An 18,198-nucleotide genomic window follows, 5' to 3' on the forward strand; every position below is an offset into this window, starting at 1 on the left:
TGGTAAATGAAAGGAATATGAAATAACTGCAATGTTCCTCTTTTCCGAGATGTGGTGAGGTGAAGCTAAAGGCTACTTTAACAGACACTTTCACCGGTGTCTGTTTCCTTATTGTGTATGAGTAACTGTTGATTCTCTGCACTGACTGGCAAACAGACCTCTGGTGCTGTGAGGCAGGTGAGTGGAGGGGAGAGACAGACAGACAGACAGACAGACAGACAGACAGTGAAAGAACAAGTTTGAAAGAGAAAGAGAGAGAGAGAGAGAGAGAGAGAGAGAGTGAGAGAAGGGTAGGGTAACAACAGGGAGGTTGGCCCAAGCGCAGAATTTAACGCAAGAAAAACAAGAAGGGAACCCGCAAGAGAAGATAACAAGATGAAAACCCGCTAGGAAGGATAATAAGATAGAAGATTTCTCTAGATCAAATTGTAATTCTTTGACTCACTAGACAAGTCACACTGTGAAAACAGCAGAGATTATCAACTATAGAAAATTGACAATCAGACAGAGAAGGAACAGGAAGCGAACACTTAAATAAGCAGGGAGCTTACGTCATAATTGCGTCACCCTTAATAGAGAGAGAGAGAGAGAGGAGGGCGGACGGATGGACGAAAACTGAAGTGAAAGGGGCTTTATTTTCTTCCATTGCGGTGTGTCTGATCCATTATAAATCCATCGTTGATGCAGCGAGGGCAAATGTAATTTGTTGACCAACAATGAAAGTGAATTGAGTTACAGCGGCCAGGCGCGGAACAAATATGACATTGTACCACTGACACACAGAGGACGGCTTATAATGTCAAATGTGAAGAGACAGAGTAGTGAGAGTGGACAGATCGTGTGTGTGTGCGTGCGTGTGTGTACTCTGTGTGTTTGTACTCTCTGTACGTGCGTACGTTTGTGTGTTGGGGGGCTCATAGACAAGCACTCCACTAATCCTCTGCTTCAAGCAGTCTGTCAAATCAATACATTTGTTTGTGTTTGAGCCTTCCACCTTCCTCTGTGTACTCTGGGCTCTCTTGAGGAATACTTGCATCTTATCGTTCATTGTTATTCATCAAATCACGTCTGAAGAAAACAGCTGAGCAGGACCTGCTGGACCTGTGTGTGATTGAGTCTCTCTCTCTCTCTCTCTCTCTCTCTCCCTCTCTCTCCCACCAGATGAGGAGACAGGCCTGGAGGTTCACCAGGTCACCCGTCCTCCAAGTTTCAATTCCAACCGGCGCCGCAGCAGAGCAGTGCTCTACCACCTGTCAGGACACCTGCAGAAACAGGACAAGAGCAAGCTCAAGCTCAACAATGTGAGTGGCCTCAGACATGCATGTTTGTTTGTTTTTTCCATGTCCATGTGCACGACTGCACACAGTCATTGAAGCGATGCGATGTGAGAGTGTGGTTAGCCCACACCAACTTGGCACTCCTGAATCGCTGCCCTCCCCACCCTCCTGTCTAGCATCAGGGTCTTGAGCTCTGCAGTGTTGTTAGCTCTGCTGTCGTGCCGCAGTGTGTCTACGTAGGTGGTGCACCTCTTCCCCTCCTAGCTGTGCCTTGGGTTGGCTCCCACAGTGTCAGTTTGCTCGCCACCAGTTCCGGGTGCCTGAAGCAGTGCCAGCCAGCCTCATCCTTCTTTCCCTGACCGTGTCTGTGACCCGTGGGAGGCCCCCAGAAGTCCACGTTCCTGCAATCCGCCCATGTGACACCAAGTGCCATTCGTAGCATTATTTTATAGATGCCATTCAAGGCCTTTTCCTGCTGTACTGTGAGCGTCCATGTCTCTGCCCCGTAAAGCAGTACTGACTCTTCTGTAGCCATGAACAGCCACCTCTTGAGGTCTTCTCCCATGTCAGATTTACACACTCTCCTCGTGCCATGCAAGGCATGCCCTCCGGACCTTCAGATTCTGTTCCTTTTGAAGCAGTCCAGGCACCAAGATATCTTAAGTCCTCGACTACCTCGAGCAATGGTTTTGTCCGCTGTGCTAAATGTCATTCCTTAATTTTCTTGGCATTGAGTTTGAGGCCGATCTTCCTGCACTCCATGTCTACTGCCAGAAGTAGTTCCCTTTCTTTCTCTGCTGTGTCCGAGACAAGGGCAATGTCATCTGCATAGTCGAGGTCGGAAACAGTCATTACTCTCTTATATTAGCCGCTAATTTGTTACATAGAAGTAAGATACTACACTAATACATTACAGTAGTTGAAGTGTAGATATTCAGTACAGTATGCATGCAGCAGCATATACAATTCTCATTCCCTACTTGTCATATTTTTACACTTTGTCAGGTACCTTTAGCCAAGGGCTAAAGGTACCTTAACCAACAGTACTGTACTGTGCCTCACCTTAGTGTCAAAACGGAACATTGAGTCGACATGGTCTGCATTCTGTCGGCGTCAACATCATACGCAATAGGGTAGCTTTGGCGTCAGTATGTGGACGTCAAACATACTGTACCTGACAAGACTTCAAAGTATAGTAGGGAATGAGAATCGGTTGCGTTTTTTCCGATGACTTGGATTTTGAGACTCGACTCGAGACATGACACACACACACACACACACACACACACACACACACACACACACACACACACACACACACACACACACACACACACACACACACACACACACACACACACACACACTGTAATGGATATTTTAGAATGCCAACCTGTATATATATTGTGTATTTGGTGGTGTGGTATCTGAGAACCACAGACTTAAAGGTTTCTATTGCTTAGTTGCCAACAACGCCATATTGCAGATGAGTTTGTTGTCCCAGAGATGAGAATGAATGGTTGTAGAATGAAGGAGTCATCACTAGTTAGTGAGGTTTCGTTGCTTCCAGTTTATTCAGACAGTACAGACAGTACAGAACAGCCAACCATCTCCACAGCCCAACGGCCTGGAGTGGCACACACACACCAAGATGCATTTCAGTATGGTTCTTTATAGCAGTGGTCACATTTTGAATAAGTGGGTGGGGGTCAGCCTCCAAAAGTGAGACCCACCCAGACAAACAATAGATCCCCCTCTGAGTTCCCTGATTCAATTTGCACCTGTATGAAGCAGGAAAAGGGATGGAGACAGACCTCCTGTCTCTCAGGTAGAACAAAAGGCAATGCTGATTGTAACCCCCACTCAGGGCCAACAGCCACCTCTTTGAATACGCTCCCCTGTCTGTAGGCTACCTGTGAAGCAACCATATGGAAATATACAGCAGACCCCCCATGGGAGACTTCAAACGTCTTCCACAAACACGTATATTTCAAAAGAAACACAAAGAATCCGCCCCCCATGAAAAGCGACCGGAACACCAACCAGGAAAAAAAGTTAACATTCAGGAAAACTAAAACAGCAAACAACATCACACAGAACAATGCACATACAAAAACCAAGATTACATAGTACAGCGACACGGCGAATTACATCAAATAGACACCCCCAAAACTAATTAGCGTGCAGGATCCCTCTGTTAGCCTTTTAAACTCCAGGATAAAACATTACACAGCCACCCAGTGGAAGCTGACAGCATACAGTCGAATCACGCCCACCAAGCGATAGCACCACCCCCCAAGATCAATGTCCCCCTCGCCCAGGCACCAAAATATACTCAAAGATAGCCTAATTCTTATCCCTAAGTTTTACACCGTACCATCAAGCATATATGACAACTACCACGAAAGTGCCCACACGGAAAAAAGAAGGCAGCGCACCCCCCAATGAAACAATAACCCACAAAGCAAACTCACATTAAACACAGGAGACCAGAAAGTAAAAAAATACCCTCGCAACACTTCCCATGGCAGCCATAGCCCCATAGTTTAACCCACGCTCATCACAAAAACATAACCCCAGGTCCCATATGCGCAGTGTCCCGTTCGATAATGTCTCTCTTGCAGTCACCCTCAATGTCATCTTCTCACCCAGCCGTGCTCCAACGCCGTACCCAGATTTTCCAACAGATAGCTGCATGTTTACAACAGAGCGCTCCACTTGCGATCGCTGAAGATGTGTTACCACACTCTCCACGAAGAACCCCATCATCGCAAGTCCTCCACTCTGCCGGCACCCGCTGTCCTCTCCCCACAACATACCCGCCACGAAGAAATTCGACACACCAATTTCTCCGCTCTGCCGTCTGCACCGCAGCGCGCCCTTCTAGCGATCGCAGAAGATATGTTGAGCAGCCAGATGAGTCGTACAGCCGTCCTAGACCTGGTCATGAAGTCCTCTCCTTGTAGATTCTCGAAAAATCGTCGTCATGTCGTCCCGATGTCCCGCCGCACGTTCTTTCGACGCCTGGCTCAGTATCCCTGGAGACTTGCGCCTCCAAAAAACCAAACCAACACGACTGCCGACTTCGACGCCATAATGTGGTATCTGAGAACCACAGACTTAAAGGTTTCTATTGCTTAGTTGCCAACAACGCCATATTGCAGATGAGTTTGTTGTCCCAGAGATGAGAATGAATGGTTGTAGAATGAAGGAGTCATCACTAGTTAGTGAGGTTTCGTTGCTTCCAGTTTATTCAGACAGTACAGACAGTACAGAACAGCCAACCATCTCCACAGCCCAACGGCCTGGAGTGGCACACACACACCAAGATGCATTTCAGTATGGTTCTTTATAGCAGTGGTCACATTTTGAATAAGTGGGTGGGGGTCAGCCTCCAAAAGTGAGACCCACCCAGACAAACAATAGATCCCCCTCTGAGTTCCCTGATTCAATTTGCACCTGTATGAAGCAGGAAAAGGGATGGAGACAGACCTCCTGTCTCTCAGGTAGAACAAAAGGCAATGCTGATTGTAACCCCCACTCAGGGCCAACAGCCACCTCTTTGAATACGCTCCCCTGTCTGTAGGCTACCTGTGAAGCAACCATATGGAAATATACAGCAGTGGTTATCTCATTGAAGCAAGGTTTCACATAAATGTGCTAATTCCAACTCAGCTACAGCTGTCAATCTAACAGCTGAGCTCTTTCCCCCATGCTACTCTCACTGTGTCAGCTATTTGTATTTGTGCAGCTATGTTGGTGTCTCTCTTATCTTTAGTACATACCTTATATGAACATTTAGAATAGCATCTTTGGTACAATGTGGACTATAAAGAACTGTGTTAGATGAGGTTCAGAAGGCTTGTGCCCCGAGGGGCTGGAGGAGCAGGTCCGGAGCCCTGCTTCTCATGATCTGTATGCTGTTTGCTCTGCTGAAATCTTCCTAATAAATGATCTAAAACTTCACCCGAATGGAATATTATTATTATTAATATTTCTATAATAACACACACACACACACACACACACACACACACACACACACACACACACACACACACACACACACACACACACACACACACACACACACACACACACACACACACACACACACACACCCTCCAGGGTCACGGACACAGGATTATCGCTGTTAGCGCGTTGCTGAACTTTCATCGCAGGGATTAGGAACAGGCAATTAGCTCAGGTATTATTCCCGATCAATATTGTCCATAAGGAGACGGAAATGGGTCTGCAGAACCTTGGCTCAGAGGCGCAAGCCAGTCATACACTATTTACATGGGCCATAAGCCTGTTACAGTACACTGGCTGGCATGCACGGTGAACAGTCACGACCACAGATAGAATGAAGGTGGGGATGCTTCCATTTCATTTTGGGTGAAACAACCCCTGCCTTTAGACCAGTGGCATACAGTGCTCACATAAGATGCAACAGGGAGTGCACAAATGTACATTTGTACACTCTGAGTTTAATACTTAGGATTTTATGTTTTTATGTGTGTATAATTTGGTGTCAACATCTGCACCCCCCCCCCCCCCCCCCTTCTGTCCCATTCAGAACATGTTCGGGGATAAGCCCCCCATCCCAGAGTACAAGGTGGCGGCCATTCAGAAATCCCGCTTCATCCTGCTCCACTACGGGACCTTCAAGGCGGGCTGGGATTGGCTGATCCTGCTGGCGACCTTCTACGTGGCGGTCACCGTGCCCTATAACGTGTGTTTCACCGTGGTGGCCGGGCGGGACGAGGCGGGCAGCGTCCCCCGGAGCCCGCCCAGCGTCAGCGACATCCTGGTGGAGATCCTGTTCATGTTAGGTGAGGGAGATTAGTCTCATACACACTGCATACAGGAATCCGTTGTGGTGTTCTGCCTGCTTTATATTTGACTGGGTTTCCATGTTACTTGCTGCTTAATTGGCTTAATGCTGGAACAAACTAGCTTGCTCACACGTGTACCTCACACGTGTACCTCCATCCATCCGTCCACCATTACACACAACACCAGGTGTTGTGTGTAATGGTGGCTTTTAAAGGAACAGGACTTACTGCAAATTATCTGTAATTTATTCAGGTGTTGTGTGTAATGGTGGTTTTTAAAGGAACAGGACTTGCAAATTATTTGTAATTTATTCCTGACTCAATTACCAGACCCTGGTGGGAATTGAGGCAGTCCATTTTCTTCAGCAAAGTTGCTGCTGAAGTTTGTAAAGATGCAAAGTAACACAGCAATACGAGGATGTGAGCCATCACCAACAGGCCCATTACTTTTCATTGTTAACTCCTTTTCCTGCAAGCAATAATTCCTTTTGTCCCCACTGTTATCCATCTAAATGTGGGGAAACTCCAGTCAGCCTTTCTACAATGGACAATATCCTTTAATGGCTGAAAGTGAATCTGAGCTCGTCATCAATATACTTGTGTAATGAAATTATATGAACCGCCCGCAGTTAAATGGCTGACTCCTGTCAGCAGATAGCCATTCGTTACAAATAATATGCCTGCCTGGGTATCAATACTTTGCTCAGCCAACACAGTAGATTTACACATGCTGTAAGTTTCCCTTAACCGTAAAATAATTTGCATTAATTAGCTGCCCCCGATCAATGAGTCGCAACTCGCAACCTACTCAACAGTTATATTTAACGACACCATTAAATGTTTATGGTTGCTTTTTAGTATCAAGTTTAAATTTGTCAGTACACCCTATCTATCTGTCTACACTATAATGCATTTGAAGTAATGCAATTCTTAGGCCCTGCTGATTATCTCCGGTAAATGGTGCATTTATATAGCGCATTTATCCAAAGCTTTACATAGATTGTGCCATTCACATACCGATGGCGGAGGAAACCATGCAAGGCACCAACCTGCTCATCGGGAGCAATTTGGGGTTCAGCGTCTTGCTCAAGGACACTTCGACACTAACTCTTCTGGGTTAACTCTTCTCTGGTAGCACGGGATCGAACTGGAAACCTCACGGCTTCCATCCGGCCACTCTACCCCTGAGCCACTGCTGCTCCTGTCTTGTTGACAAAACAAACCACTTAAACCCTATATAACTTCCTTGACCCAGGTTTTCCCTGAAGTTTCAATCTCTTAGCCAATCTACAAACGCAATTTTATTCAAAGTGTATTTATTTTTCGCCTAATGTTCACCTATTCTGACATGCCCAGATTCATGTGGTTCTTGTGGCTAAGTGTGTTCTTAACTCTCTTGTTGACCTGGCATTTCTCTGTTACTTAGCATTGCTAGTTATTATCTGGGCATTAAGTCCAAACTGTCATATGCACTCCTTACTATTGAATGATTCTTATGGTGCTCAGCACCCACATCAGATGGACCCAAACAGACAGTTCATTTAAGTGTATTCTTGACTGTAGTGCAGTTGTCTATAGGGCTAGATTACTGCAGGCCTCGACTCTAGTGATTCTCAACAAAAAAAAAATCAAGAGCCCCCATTTTTCAAAAGGAGATCTCTGATGGTGAAATCAAAGAAGGGGACCTGCACACTGTCAGAAACTTGCAAAAAGACGTTTCGGTCGTTAGACCTTCATCACGACAGACAATCTGTTGTCAGTCATTGTCAGACATGCATTGTCTGTCCTGATGAAGGTCTAACGTTTTTGACTGTCACCAACCATTGAGGTGTGCATCGGCCTTCTTCACAAAAGAACCCCCATTTTAACATGGATTATGGGGATTAGACCACAGACTCCCATTTGATACGAATCCGGTGTATTTACATGATACTGTATGTGTGGTGCTCATTAATATGCGCTGTCCCGTCCAAATAAACGCCCCCTCAAGGACCCCATGTTGAGAACCAGTGGTCTAGGCTGATGACAGAGGTGGGCATGGACCCAAGGTTGGAGAGAGAGATCTTATCCAGGGTTAGGTACTTAAGCGCAGTCCTATACTGAAGTAAATGTCCACCACTGGTTATATTTGTTTGCCTGCTTGTGGTGCTCCTCCTCCAGACATAGTGCTGAACTTCCGGACCACCTATGTGAGCACGTCAGGCCAGGTGGTGTATGACGCTCGCTCCATCTGCCTTCACTACGTCTCCACCTGGCTGTTTGTTGACCTCATTGCTGCCCTGCCCTTTGACCTCCTCTATGCTTTCAACGTCAGTGTGGTGAGTCTCTGCACAGTCTGTGCGTGTGCGTGTGTGTGTGTGTGTGTATGTGTGTGTGTGTGCGCGTGCGTGCGTGCGTGTGCGCGTGCGTGCATGTTTGTATTTCAGTTTATTTCATATTAAAACAGCATGGTTGAGATGATCATATTCTCAATCTCAGTAAAATTCATTTCATGGTATGGTAACTCTACACCGGGAGACAAGTCTGATCTTGTTGGTTTAGAGCTCCGTTCTATTGACTCATTGTACTGTATGGTGACAGGTGATATCACTATCCAGGATGAATACCATTCAGGCGATGAGTACACTGCAGGATTTTGGTGTTTATATTACTGCTTTGCCAAGGGACAGTAGGTTTAGTGATTGCGTCTTTCCTGGACAGTGAGTTCACTGAATGCCAACCACCACTGAATTGAACTGAATGGTGTCTTACATGGATGGGTGTGTAAATATTTACTTGTTTTGGGGGTATTATGTCTGTCCTCGTACGTATCAGAGCCAACATAAAGGTAGTGATCATTGCTATAGAGTGTTTGTTAATTGACAGGGGTCTCCCTGTCTCTCCAGCTCCTCTGGCGTCTGGCATTTTGTTTTGAAATACAAAATATGGTCATGGGTGGTATGGCCGACTTGGAAGGATTAATAAACAGAAGATTTTCAGGTGGGTTGCAAAATTTCAGCCAATCAGGGGATAGTACCCAAGTATCATTCATTGTTATAGTGTTCCAGTTCCAATTTTGTCTGCTCATTTCTTTAATAATATCTCAAATTTATAGCGCTTTTCTGAGTACCCAAAGACGCTTTGCATGGGGGCATGAGAAAACAATAAATAAAAACAACTTTATTAGGGGGGGGATTCTTTTTTTGAAACGGTGGAAAGAAGAAAGGGGGGGGGGGGTTGGAGTTAGCTAGGGAAAGTGATTTTGAAGAGGTCGGTTTTGAAGATTTGGAGGGTGGGGGCATCTCTGAGAGTTTTGGGGAGTGCATGCCTTTGCTGGGTGGGCCAGCAAAGGCAAAGGCTCTATCGCCCCAGGTACGGTACTTGGTCTTGGGGACCTTAAGGAGGTTTGCGTCACCAGACCTGAGGGAGCTTCCCTTTGTGTCATAACTTCCAATTTCACTTGTTTAACCTGTATCCTGTCTGAGTTCTCCTGATCGGATCAAATTCGTATCCCGACCTGAAAAAGCATTTTCTGTTTAACAAAGAGCTGGAGAGACATGGAGACTCCTGTTACTGAGCAAACAGTCTATAGCAATGAGTACTATCAGAACATGGAGCTATATAACACTTATTTTAACCAAAGAAAATAACTTACCCTACCTTTAATTTCTATATAGTGTATGTACTGCAGAAATGACAACAAACTTAATAACCAACTAATATGATATTCTGATGTCCACACATATTTGCATGGAAGAAGATATGTGTGGTGCTTGTTCTGTCACCTTTGAAAATACAGTGGAAATAATTGCTTTTAATCATGATATAATCTTGTTCTTGTGTTTATTTTCCACAAGTAATGGTAGTGTGGCGCAATGGCAGAGAGTCAGTCAAACTTTGAGAAATGGATAACGAAAGCATAATTGCATAAGCTCCCTGATGGATTTATTAACTCAAGGTTTTAGCCAAACTGCTATTCATCAAGCAGAAGAGCGACACAGAACCAAACTTTCTAATCCTGGCCAAAATGAATACATACTTAAGAACCTGCTATGGGAATAATGTATCAATATTTCCATATTTTTGAATAGAAACAGATGGTGAGCGCCATCTTATTCAGAACACGTTGAATGTACTTTGTGTTGGTTTTGACTAATTAAATTGGGTGAGCTGCTGACAGCTGAACAATCAACACAAGCTAAAACTGTATCTTCCCTGGGGGTTTGTTATACAGCAGTTGATTACCATGCATGCTTAACCACTTAAACCATTAAAGGAGCATTTCACCCCTGGAAGAAACTGCAATCACTCAATGGTAATAGTATTTGTAGTAGATAACAGTAGCACAATTTAAAATTTGCACCCTATGGCCAGAAAAATAATGAAATCTGGACTGGACTGCTGCATTACTACAATGACCATAATGCTTTGGTGCACTGCCCCTCTTTGTGGGGAGGGGAGGTTGCATGTGGGTGTGATCTCCAACAACAACATACAAACAGCATGCCAGTGTTGCCATGTCTGCTTATTATAAGCGGCTTCTTTCTAAAATGTAGTTGATATTTGGGCTTGTTTCCAAATGTTTTGATTGTTGTTTAAACCAGTGGTTCTCAAACATGTTCATGTATTTTTCCACAGACCCCCATCTGAAATTATAATTTGTGCCAGGGAGCCCCTAACAAATATGTGTCAAAAATATTCCACATTTTGCACTTTTTCCCCCTCAAGATTTTTTTGTAAATAGCAGATCTATAAGCTCACAATGGGTCGCGAAGCGTTGTGAGCTTGTAGATCGGCAATTTTCAAATATATAATATCCCATGTCTAGGTAAAGTGCTCTTGGCCTAGTTATCTTCTTTTGGGCTTGTTTTCATAGACCTGGTTGCTTATTTCTCTCACAATATCTGGCAACACTGGAATTTAGAAGAGCTGAAGAACGTGTACCTCGCACACGTTCATCTAGTTACATATATGTCCAAGGATTCGTTAGTGATGTCACATCACTGACAAATCCTTGGTATCTTTATGCAGTTCTACTTCCGTGTCGCATAGTAGTGACATCACTGTCGAATCCTTGGTATTGTGATCCTAGCCTTTCGCGACAGTGTTTGTTTACCAGCGCCGCCACTCCACGCTGTATTTTGGGTTTTTTTCACGCTTGCGCTTATGAAACACTAAACAGGATTATTATTTCATGTCAACATTCAAGTACAACTATCAGAAGATAACTCAGCTAAAGTAATGCCTCACTCTGTAAGGGGGGTTGCCCGCTGGCCGCAGCTAATGGGAGTGGCCGAGTGGGGAATGAAGGTTGAACAAAGTGTTATGGACACCCCTTGGGGCTGTCTTTGGAGCTGGTCTGACTGAGACGCGTCGAGACAACATGTAGTGGGGAAAGGAATGAGACCAATATCTCGTGACGTAAATAACGTCACGAAATCTTCGAAGATTACTAGATATCTAAAAACACAGATTATACACACAAAAAAAACAGGATCTTGTTTCTTGAGTCCTAAACTTCATTAAAAGAAGATCTAGTTGCAAAATCGGCGAAATGTCCCTTTAAACCACACGGTATATACTTAGTTGACCGGGGGTCCCCCAGGGCTCTATACTAGGTGCACTCCTTTTTTCCCTTCAACACCAAATTTCTTAAAATAGCACATCTACATCGATAATGCATTGTGTGCTTGTAGATCTGCTATTTTAGATCTGCTATTTTCACCCCATAATAGAGATGTTAGGGTTCTAGTGGTTAGAAGCCACTGTAAGCGACCTCGCCGCTTAAGGAACTCAATGCCAAACATGGACGAAAGTCAGCTACCAAACATGGTTGCTGAATGTGGTTGAAATTGTAAAGTTTGAGGATAGGTTTAGTCAGAAGCGCTTTTTAAAACTTTTCATTGGTTCAATATTTGTAAAATCCACACCCAGACGTGAAGGGTGTTCAATAGCATTGATTTATTTAAAAAAAATAAAAAGGTAAAAAAATGGAGATGGTTTCTGTTCGACAGCGACGATATATAAATGATATAGGCTTAGAGGTCCTATACAGTATATACACTTTCAATTCAATTCAATTTCATTATAGTGCCAAATCACAACAAGTTGTCTCAAGACTCTTGTTGTCCCTACACTACATGTAGAGCAGAGACATTGTCCCACCCTGAGCAAGCAATTTTTGGGACGGTGTCAATGAAAAACTCCCCCTTAACTGGAAAAAATGTCAGGCAGACTCAGGCTCTTGGGTGGGCGGCCATCTGCCTCGACCGTGTCGGAGGGAAAGAGAGAAAAGAGAGAGACTGAGAGAAGGAGAGACAGAGAGACAGAGAGATACAAGCAAAAGCAACACTGGCAGCAATGACAGTAAAAACACTAATACAAGTGCAGTAGGCTACTGTAGTTGCAACAGTAGTAGTAAGAATTATGACTGCAATAACAATAATAACGGGTACAAAATCAGTATAATATAACAATAAAGGTAAATATAATAGTGTGAGCTAATATATTATGGTATAATAGTATAATAGTAATAATGTTAAGATAATATATAATGGTTTAATGTAGTATAGTAGCAATCTACAATCACAGTACGTACTGTAAATAGAGGTCCTTATGCACTGTGAACAATGATCTCTCTGTTGCAGTACTTCGGGGTCCACCTGCTGAAGACCGTTCGGCTGCTGCGGCTGCTGAGACTTCTCCAGAAGCTGGAGCGCTACTCCCAGTACAGCGCCGTGGTGTTGACCCTGCTCATGTCTATGTTCGCCCTGCTGGCTCACTGGATGGCTTGCGTCTGGTACTTCATCGGACGCAAAGAGATCGAGAGCCCCGGCTCGTGGGACATCGGTTAGTTTAACCGCAGAAGCACGCACCAGTTATACGTGTATAGATACAGCACATGCTGTATGCACACAGAGTTCGATTTGCTGGGGAGGGAATAGGGGGAATCCATGCCTCTGATTTTGATACCCCCTTCTGGTCATCAATTTTTATCGCCAGTGAGGCTATGTTCTCTTTTACCCCTGCTACTGGTCAGACTGAATTAAATACATGCATTTCCTTTTGGGAAATGGATATTTCTGATATGCGACGCATTGTGAGCTTGTAGATTGGCTATTTTTGCTATTTGTTGTATGACAAAGTATATAAAGTAGGGCTTGGGTAAATGTTTTTTTCTCTTTTACAAATCGAACACTGTATGCACAAACCACATGCTCCTTTGTTTGAAATTAATGTCTTGTTTGAAACGAATGTGAAGCATCCACACACCATGGCTGCCTGCGAGCTGTACGTTCACCTTTATCACTCACGTATTTACACATCTGCTCCCATTTGTTCATGCGGCGTAAGCTCATACAGACCTGACTTCAGCAGATTGATGTTGGTGATTTTGTATCAGTGCTGACACAGCCCCTCATGCATTCTCATCAAGACTGATGCTTTTAATAAGGTGGAATTTGGCTGATGTTCAGCAAGCATCCCTCACAGGAAAGATCTCTGATCCCTCGGGTGGCATAAAACCTGAGCCTACGCTGTGATAAACACACACAAACAGACGTGTGCATCTTTTTCTGAAGGGATCAAGCTGTAATCCTTTTGACTCTGAATTGTGGCAACGATCCTTCTCAGACCATGTGTTCTTCAGCCCTAACCTGACAAATCCTTTGCCTGAGACACACACACACACACACACACACACACACACACACACACACACACACACACACACACACACACACACACACACACACACACACACACACACACACACACACACGTTAGTGGGCTCACAAGCACAAATATCTGTACACAAACAAGTGCACATGTACATGCATGCATACACGCGCGCACTCACCCACGCTCCTCAACTCAGAACGATGCTTAGACCCACCCATATTTTGCCCTGGGGATATTTATTTATTAAGTTGGTGTATACTCAGGGATTTTTTGGGCAGTTTAATGTGTGTCAGTGATTTTCATTCATATTTATTACTAACACATTACATCTCTGCTCTCATTTGATCTTGTCATATGTACAGACCTGACATCAGCAAAATGATTTTTGTGATTTTGAGTCCACTGCTTCGGCACGGCAGCCTGTCTCTCTGTCTCTCATTTTCACTGCCACTGTCTGTCACCCCTCTCTCTCTCTCTCTCTCTCTTTCTCTCTCTCACTGTTTTTGTCTCTGTCCCTTTTTCTGTATTGATTTGTGCCAAGCCACTTTCGGCAAATCACATAATGAGAGACAGCAACATTCTGGTCAATAATATATGAGTCAGAGTTTAGTCAATTCACTGTCAGACAAACAGAGGAATCCGATATAACAGATGAGACCAGTATGGCTGTTCTATTAAATCCATTAGAGATCAAAATGTTGCTTATACAGTATACAAATCAAGGGCCCGTTGTTGTAGTGGTGGCGTGCGTCTTTTGTCGGCAGCCTCATCAATAATTCAAGGGCATGGACCCTTTTCACAGATGTGTCATAACAGGGTGAACACAGCTGTAGTTAATTGAATGAATAGTGGGTACATTTCATTTAGGTGTTAAGTAGAAACAAGCCCACACACTTGCACGCATGCACCTACAGTACCTTTGTGAGAAGAAGGCCAGCTCTCTTACAAAAGGAGAGTAGGCTATACTGAGGTTGAACTGAAGAACAAAGACATTTTTTATTTTTGGACATGAACCCTAGCCTCATTATTCTGGCATGTCATAATAGGCGAACATTTGATAAAAAATAGCAGATCGGCTATTTTCTGCAAAAAAAAGGAGGCAACCCAGTATAGAACCCTCTCAACAAACGATATAAGGTGGTAAATGGTCAAGTCCACCAGATTGCCATTTGTGTATATGACTGCTTCCTGTTGTTAACAATCAGTAAGCACCTAAACAGTGAGGATGACAATATAGTGGTTATGAGGAAGAGTGTGGGAGATGGCAAGACAAGACGTTTACTGTAACCTGTGCAGGTCAGAGACAGAGGTTGCTGCACATCAACAGTTGAATAAGAACCGGTTTAACAAAGGAATCACACCCTGGGCAGTAAACTCTAAGCTGACTGAGCCACAGTGAGGCTTTTGATCATACTGTAGAAATGACTCACCAAGACATCAACATCAATAGATTCGATGACCAGGCACTAGTTGATGCCAAAAGATGATGGGGTGCACATGAAAGCACAAGTAGATGTTAATATGCCCCCAGAAGTATTTTAAAGTAAAACTTGAGGTCTCCGCCAGGTCAGGTAGGTTATTGTGGTCCAGCAATGTTCAGAATTCGCCAATCAGGATGTAATATGAAAAATCTGATGAATCCGTCTTGATCACTTGCGTGATGTTTAGACAACATTTGTAATTTGTAGTAACATAACATTGTTTTTTTGCAAAAAACGGCCCCTGCGTTCAGGATTTCCTGTGCGCATACACAGTTTTACACAGATCCATGCAGTTATAGGTAAAAACACGAATCGGCCTGTTATAGCACCACCATGAGGCTGATTTGAACATTTTCAAGTGGCATTTCTTCCTCGGCCTAGTGGGAATGTGCGTGCATTTCACAGAAATTGCACACTGTGTTCATGATTTGAGGCATTTTGTTCAAAATGGAGCACTCCCGCAAACTTTGGAAGCCAATCTTAGCCAATCAGGATGGGATATTAAAAATCGGAAAGACCCGTTTCATTTAATGACTATAGAGATTCTGTGTACCGATTTGCGTGATGTTTGGACAAAATCTGGAGGAGTACGGTCAATTTTTTTTTTTTACAAATATCGGCCTCCTGGTGGCGTTATAACAGTCCTGTGTGAAAAAATTGGGTCAGAGGTTCTGCTCTGGCTTCCAGGGAGTGTGTGTTTCGCTGTTTCACTGCGATCAAGCCAATGGTGCCGGAGATTAGCTGATCACAGACAGAACCAATGACGGACGGACAGACGGACATAGTCTCGGCCATGCCTTTCAGCCTGGCGGAGACGATAACCCTTTTAGTATGTGCCACCTTGACTTTTGCAGTCGCTTTCACTGAATTATTAACATGGACAGACTTCTAAAGACAGAATATCAAGCACAAAGTTCATCTGAAGTTCAGCAGTGTCAGTGTGCAACGTGCAAACAAGTGTTGGACAGAAACGGGCAGAGGGGTTAGGTTTTCCATGGTAGACGAGAGGAGGAGAGAATGTACTCAGAGTGAATCAGTACCCTGGACAGTGCCTCATAACTGTTGGCAACCTTGACAGAAGCGAGGACAGATCAGCACCCTGGACAGAGGCAGAAAAGCTAGAACTGTTTCCATGGTGCTAATAGTAGGGGGTACTAAGCACAAAAAATGGCCAAATCGTTACGCGGCGGATAAAAGCATGAAATTTGATACAGATGTCCCTTGGGTCATCCTAAAACATCCTAGAAGGGGTGCCCAAAAAAATCTCAAACAGGAAGTGAGTTATGGACAAAATTCAAAATGGCCGCCTAAACTGTTGACCGTTGACTCAAAAGACACCAAAAGAATCTCCAAAAAGCATAAAATTTGGCACATATGTCCCTTGGGTCATCCTAAGACATCCTAGAAGGGGTGCCCAAAGGAATCTGAAACAGGAAGTGAGTTATGGACTAAATTGAAAATGGCCGCCTAGTGTTGTCGATTGACTCAAAAGACAACTAAAGAATCTCATAAAAGCATACAATTTGGCACACATGTCCTTTTGGTCATCCTAAGACATCCTAGAAGGGGTGCCCAAAAAAATCTTAAGCAGGAACTGAGTTATTGACAAAATTGAAAATGGCCGCCTACAGTGTTATCCATTGACTCAAAGAACAACTAAAGAATCTCATAAAAGCATACAATTTGGCATACATGTCCCTTGGGTCATCCCAAGACATCCCAGAAGGGGTGCCCAGAAAAATCTTAAACAGGAAGTGAGTCATTGACAAAATTGAAAATGACCTTCTACAGTGTTGTCGATTGACTCAAAAGACAACTAAAGAATCTCATAAAAGCATACAATTTGGCATACATGTCCCTTGGGTCATCCTAAGACATCCTAGAAGGGGTGCCTGAAATTATCTGAAACAGGAAGTGAGTTATTGACTAAATTGAAAATGGCTGTGTACAGTGTTGACAGACGATGCAAAAGACACTCATAAAAAATAATCTCATATAAAAGCATGAAATTTGGTACAAATGTCCCTTGGGTGATCTGAATGCATCCTAAGGGGTGCCAAAAAAAGTTTTAATAGTCTCTCAATGGAAAACACTCTTCCCACACGGGCTGCACTGCTACAATATTCAAATCGAGCAGCCAATCTGGCATTTGGTCCAGAAGCCTGAAAGCTATGCAATCTCTACCATCTCCTGACAAATATGGATGGATTAAAGTCGCTGATTCGTGGACACCTTTATGGACACTCTTGCCAGAGGCTGCTTAAGTTTGTAGAGAACTCAAGTGTGGCGGCAAAGCTGAGCCCTTCTGTTCAAGAAAGTGTAGATGCCGGGATGCTGGGTTACCTTGCAGAGCATTATGCCAATGTGCTGGTAATTGCGAAATGGCACACATGAATACATGTACTAGTTACTAAACACTAATCACAAAAAAACAGTAATGATCAAGAAGAAAATACATGAGAAGATAGAGCGTAAAACAAGCAAGAAGATGTAGAGTGCAAAATAAATAAGATGCAGAGAGTAAAATAAGAATATGCAGAGTAAGATAAGATGCAGAGTAAAATAAATAAGAATATGCAGAGAGTTAGATAAATAAAGAATGCAGAAAGTAAAATGAATAAGTGATGTAGAAATTAAAACAGAAGGTAGACTACAAAATACGGCAGGTTATGCACTGCATAACCTGTCGTATTGAGTCTGCATAATATGCAGACTGCCATGGTCAACTGTTTAAACAGCCATTTAGAATTTCTTCAACATGGTCCCTTCCTAAAAAGTTTAATAAACAAGCAAATAAATAACCTCTTCTAGGATATATTAACACATTGGGTGCCAGCATTTTTTCATAACAACTTACGTTGGGTGCCAGCATTCTCCCCATTGACTGCGCTTTGCTGTTTAAAGCTCTTGACTCCACGAGGAGCAAATCCATGTAAAAAAAAA

At 43.7% G+C, this 18,198-nt stretch overlaps 1 protein-coding gene across 1 annotated transcript in view; it reads left to right on the top strand.

Moving 5' to 3' along the window:
* The window catches only part of kcnh3 (potassium voltage-gated channel, subfamily H (eag-related), member 3), a gene marked incomplete at both ends in the record, with an annotated part of 138,998 nt that overhangs the window by 92,445 nt on the left and 28,355 nt on the right, over positions 1 to 18,198 (top strand). Inside the window, 4 exons of the mRNA XM_080412176.1 lie at positions 1,162 to 1,301; positions 5,857 to 6,112; positions 8,276 to 8,433; positions 12,742 to 12,943. Of these exons, the coding sequence (XP_080268302.1) occupies positions 1,162 to 1,301; positions 5,857 to 6,112; positions 8,276 to 8,433; positions 12,742 to 12,943 (756 nt within the window). The remainder of the gene's footprint in view (positions 1 to 1,161; positions 1,302 to 5,856; positions 6,113 to 8,275; positions 8,434 to 12,741; positions 12,944 to 18,198) is intronic.

Source organism: Gymnoscopelus braueri (assembly GCF_963280865.1).
Source record: "Gymnoscopelus braueri genome assembly, chromosome: 18".
In the NCBI taxonomy this organism is placed as follows: domain Eukaryota; kingdom Metazoa; phylum Chordata; class Actinopteri; order Myctophiformes; family Myctophidae; genus Gymnoscopelus; species Gymnoscopelus braueri.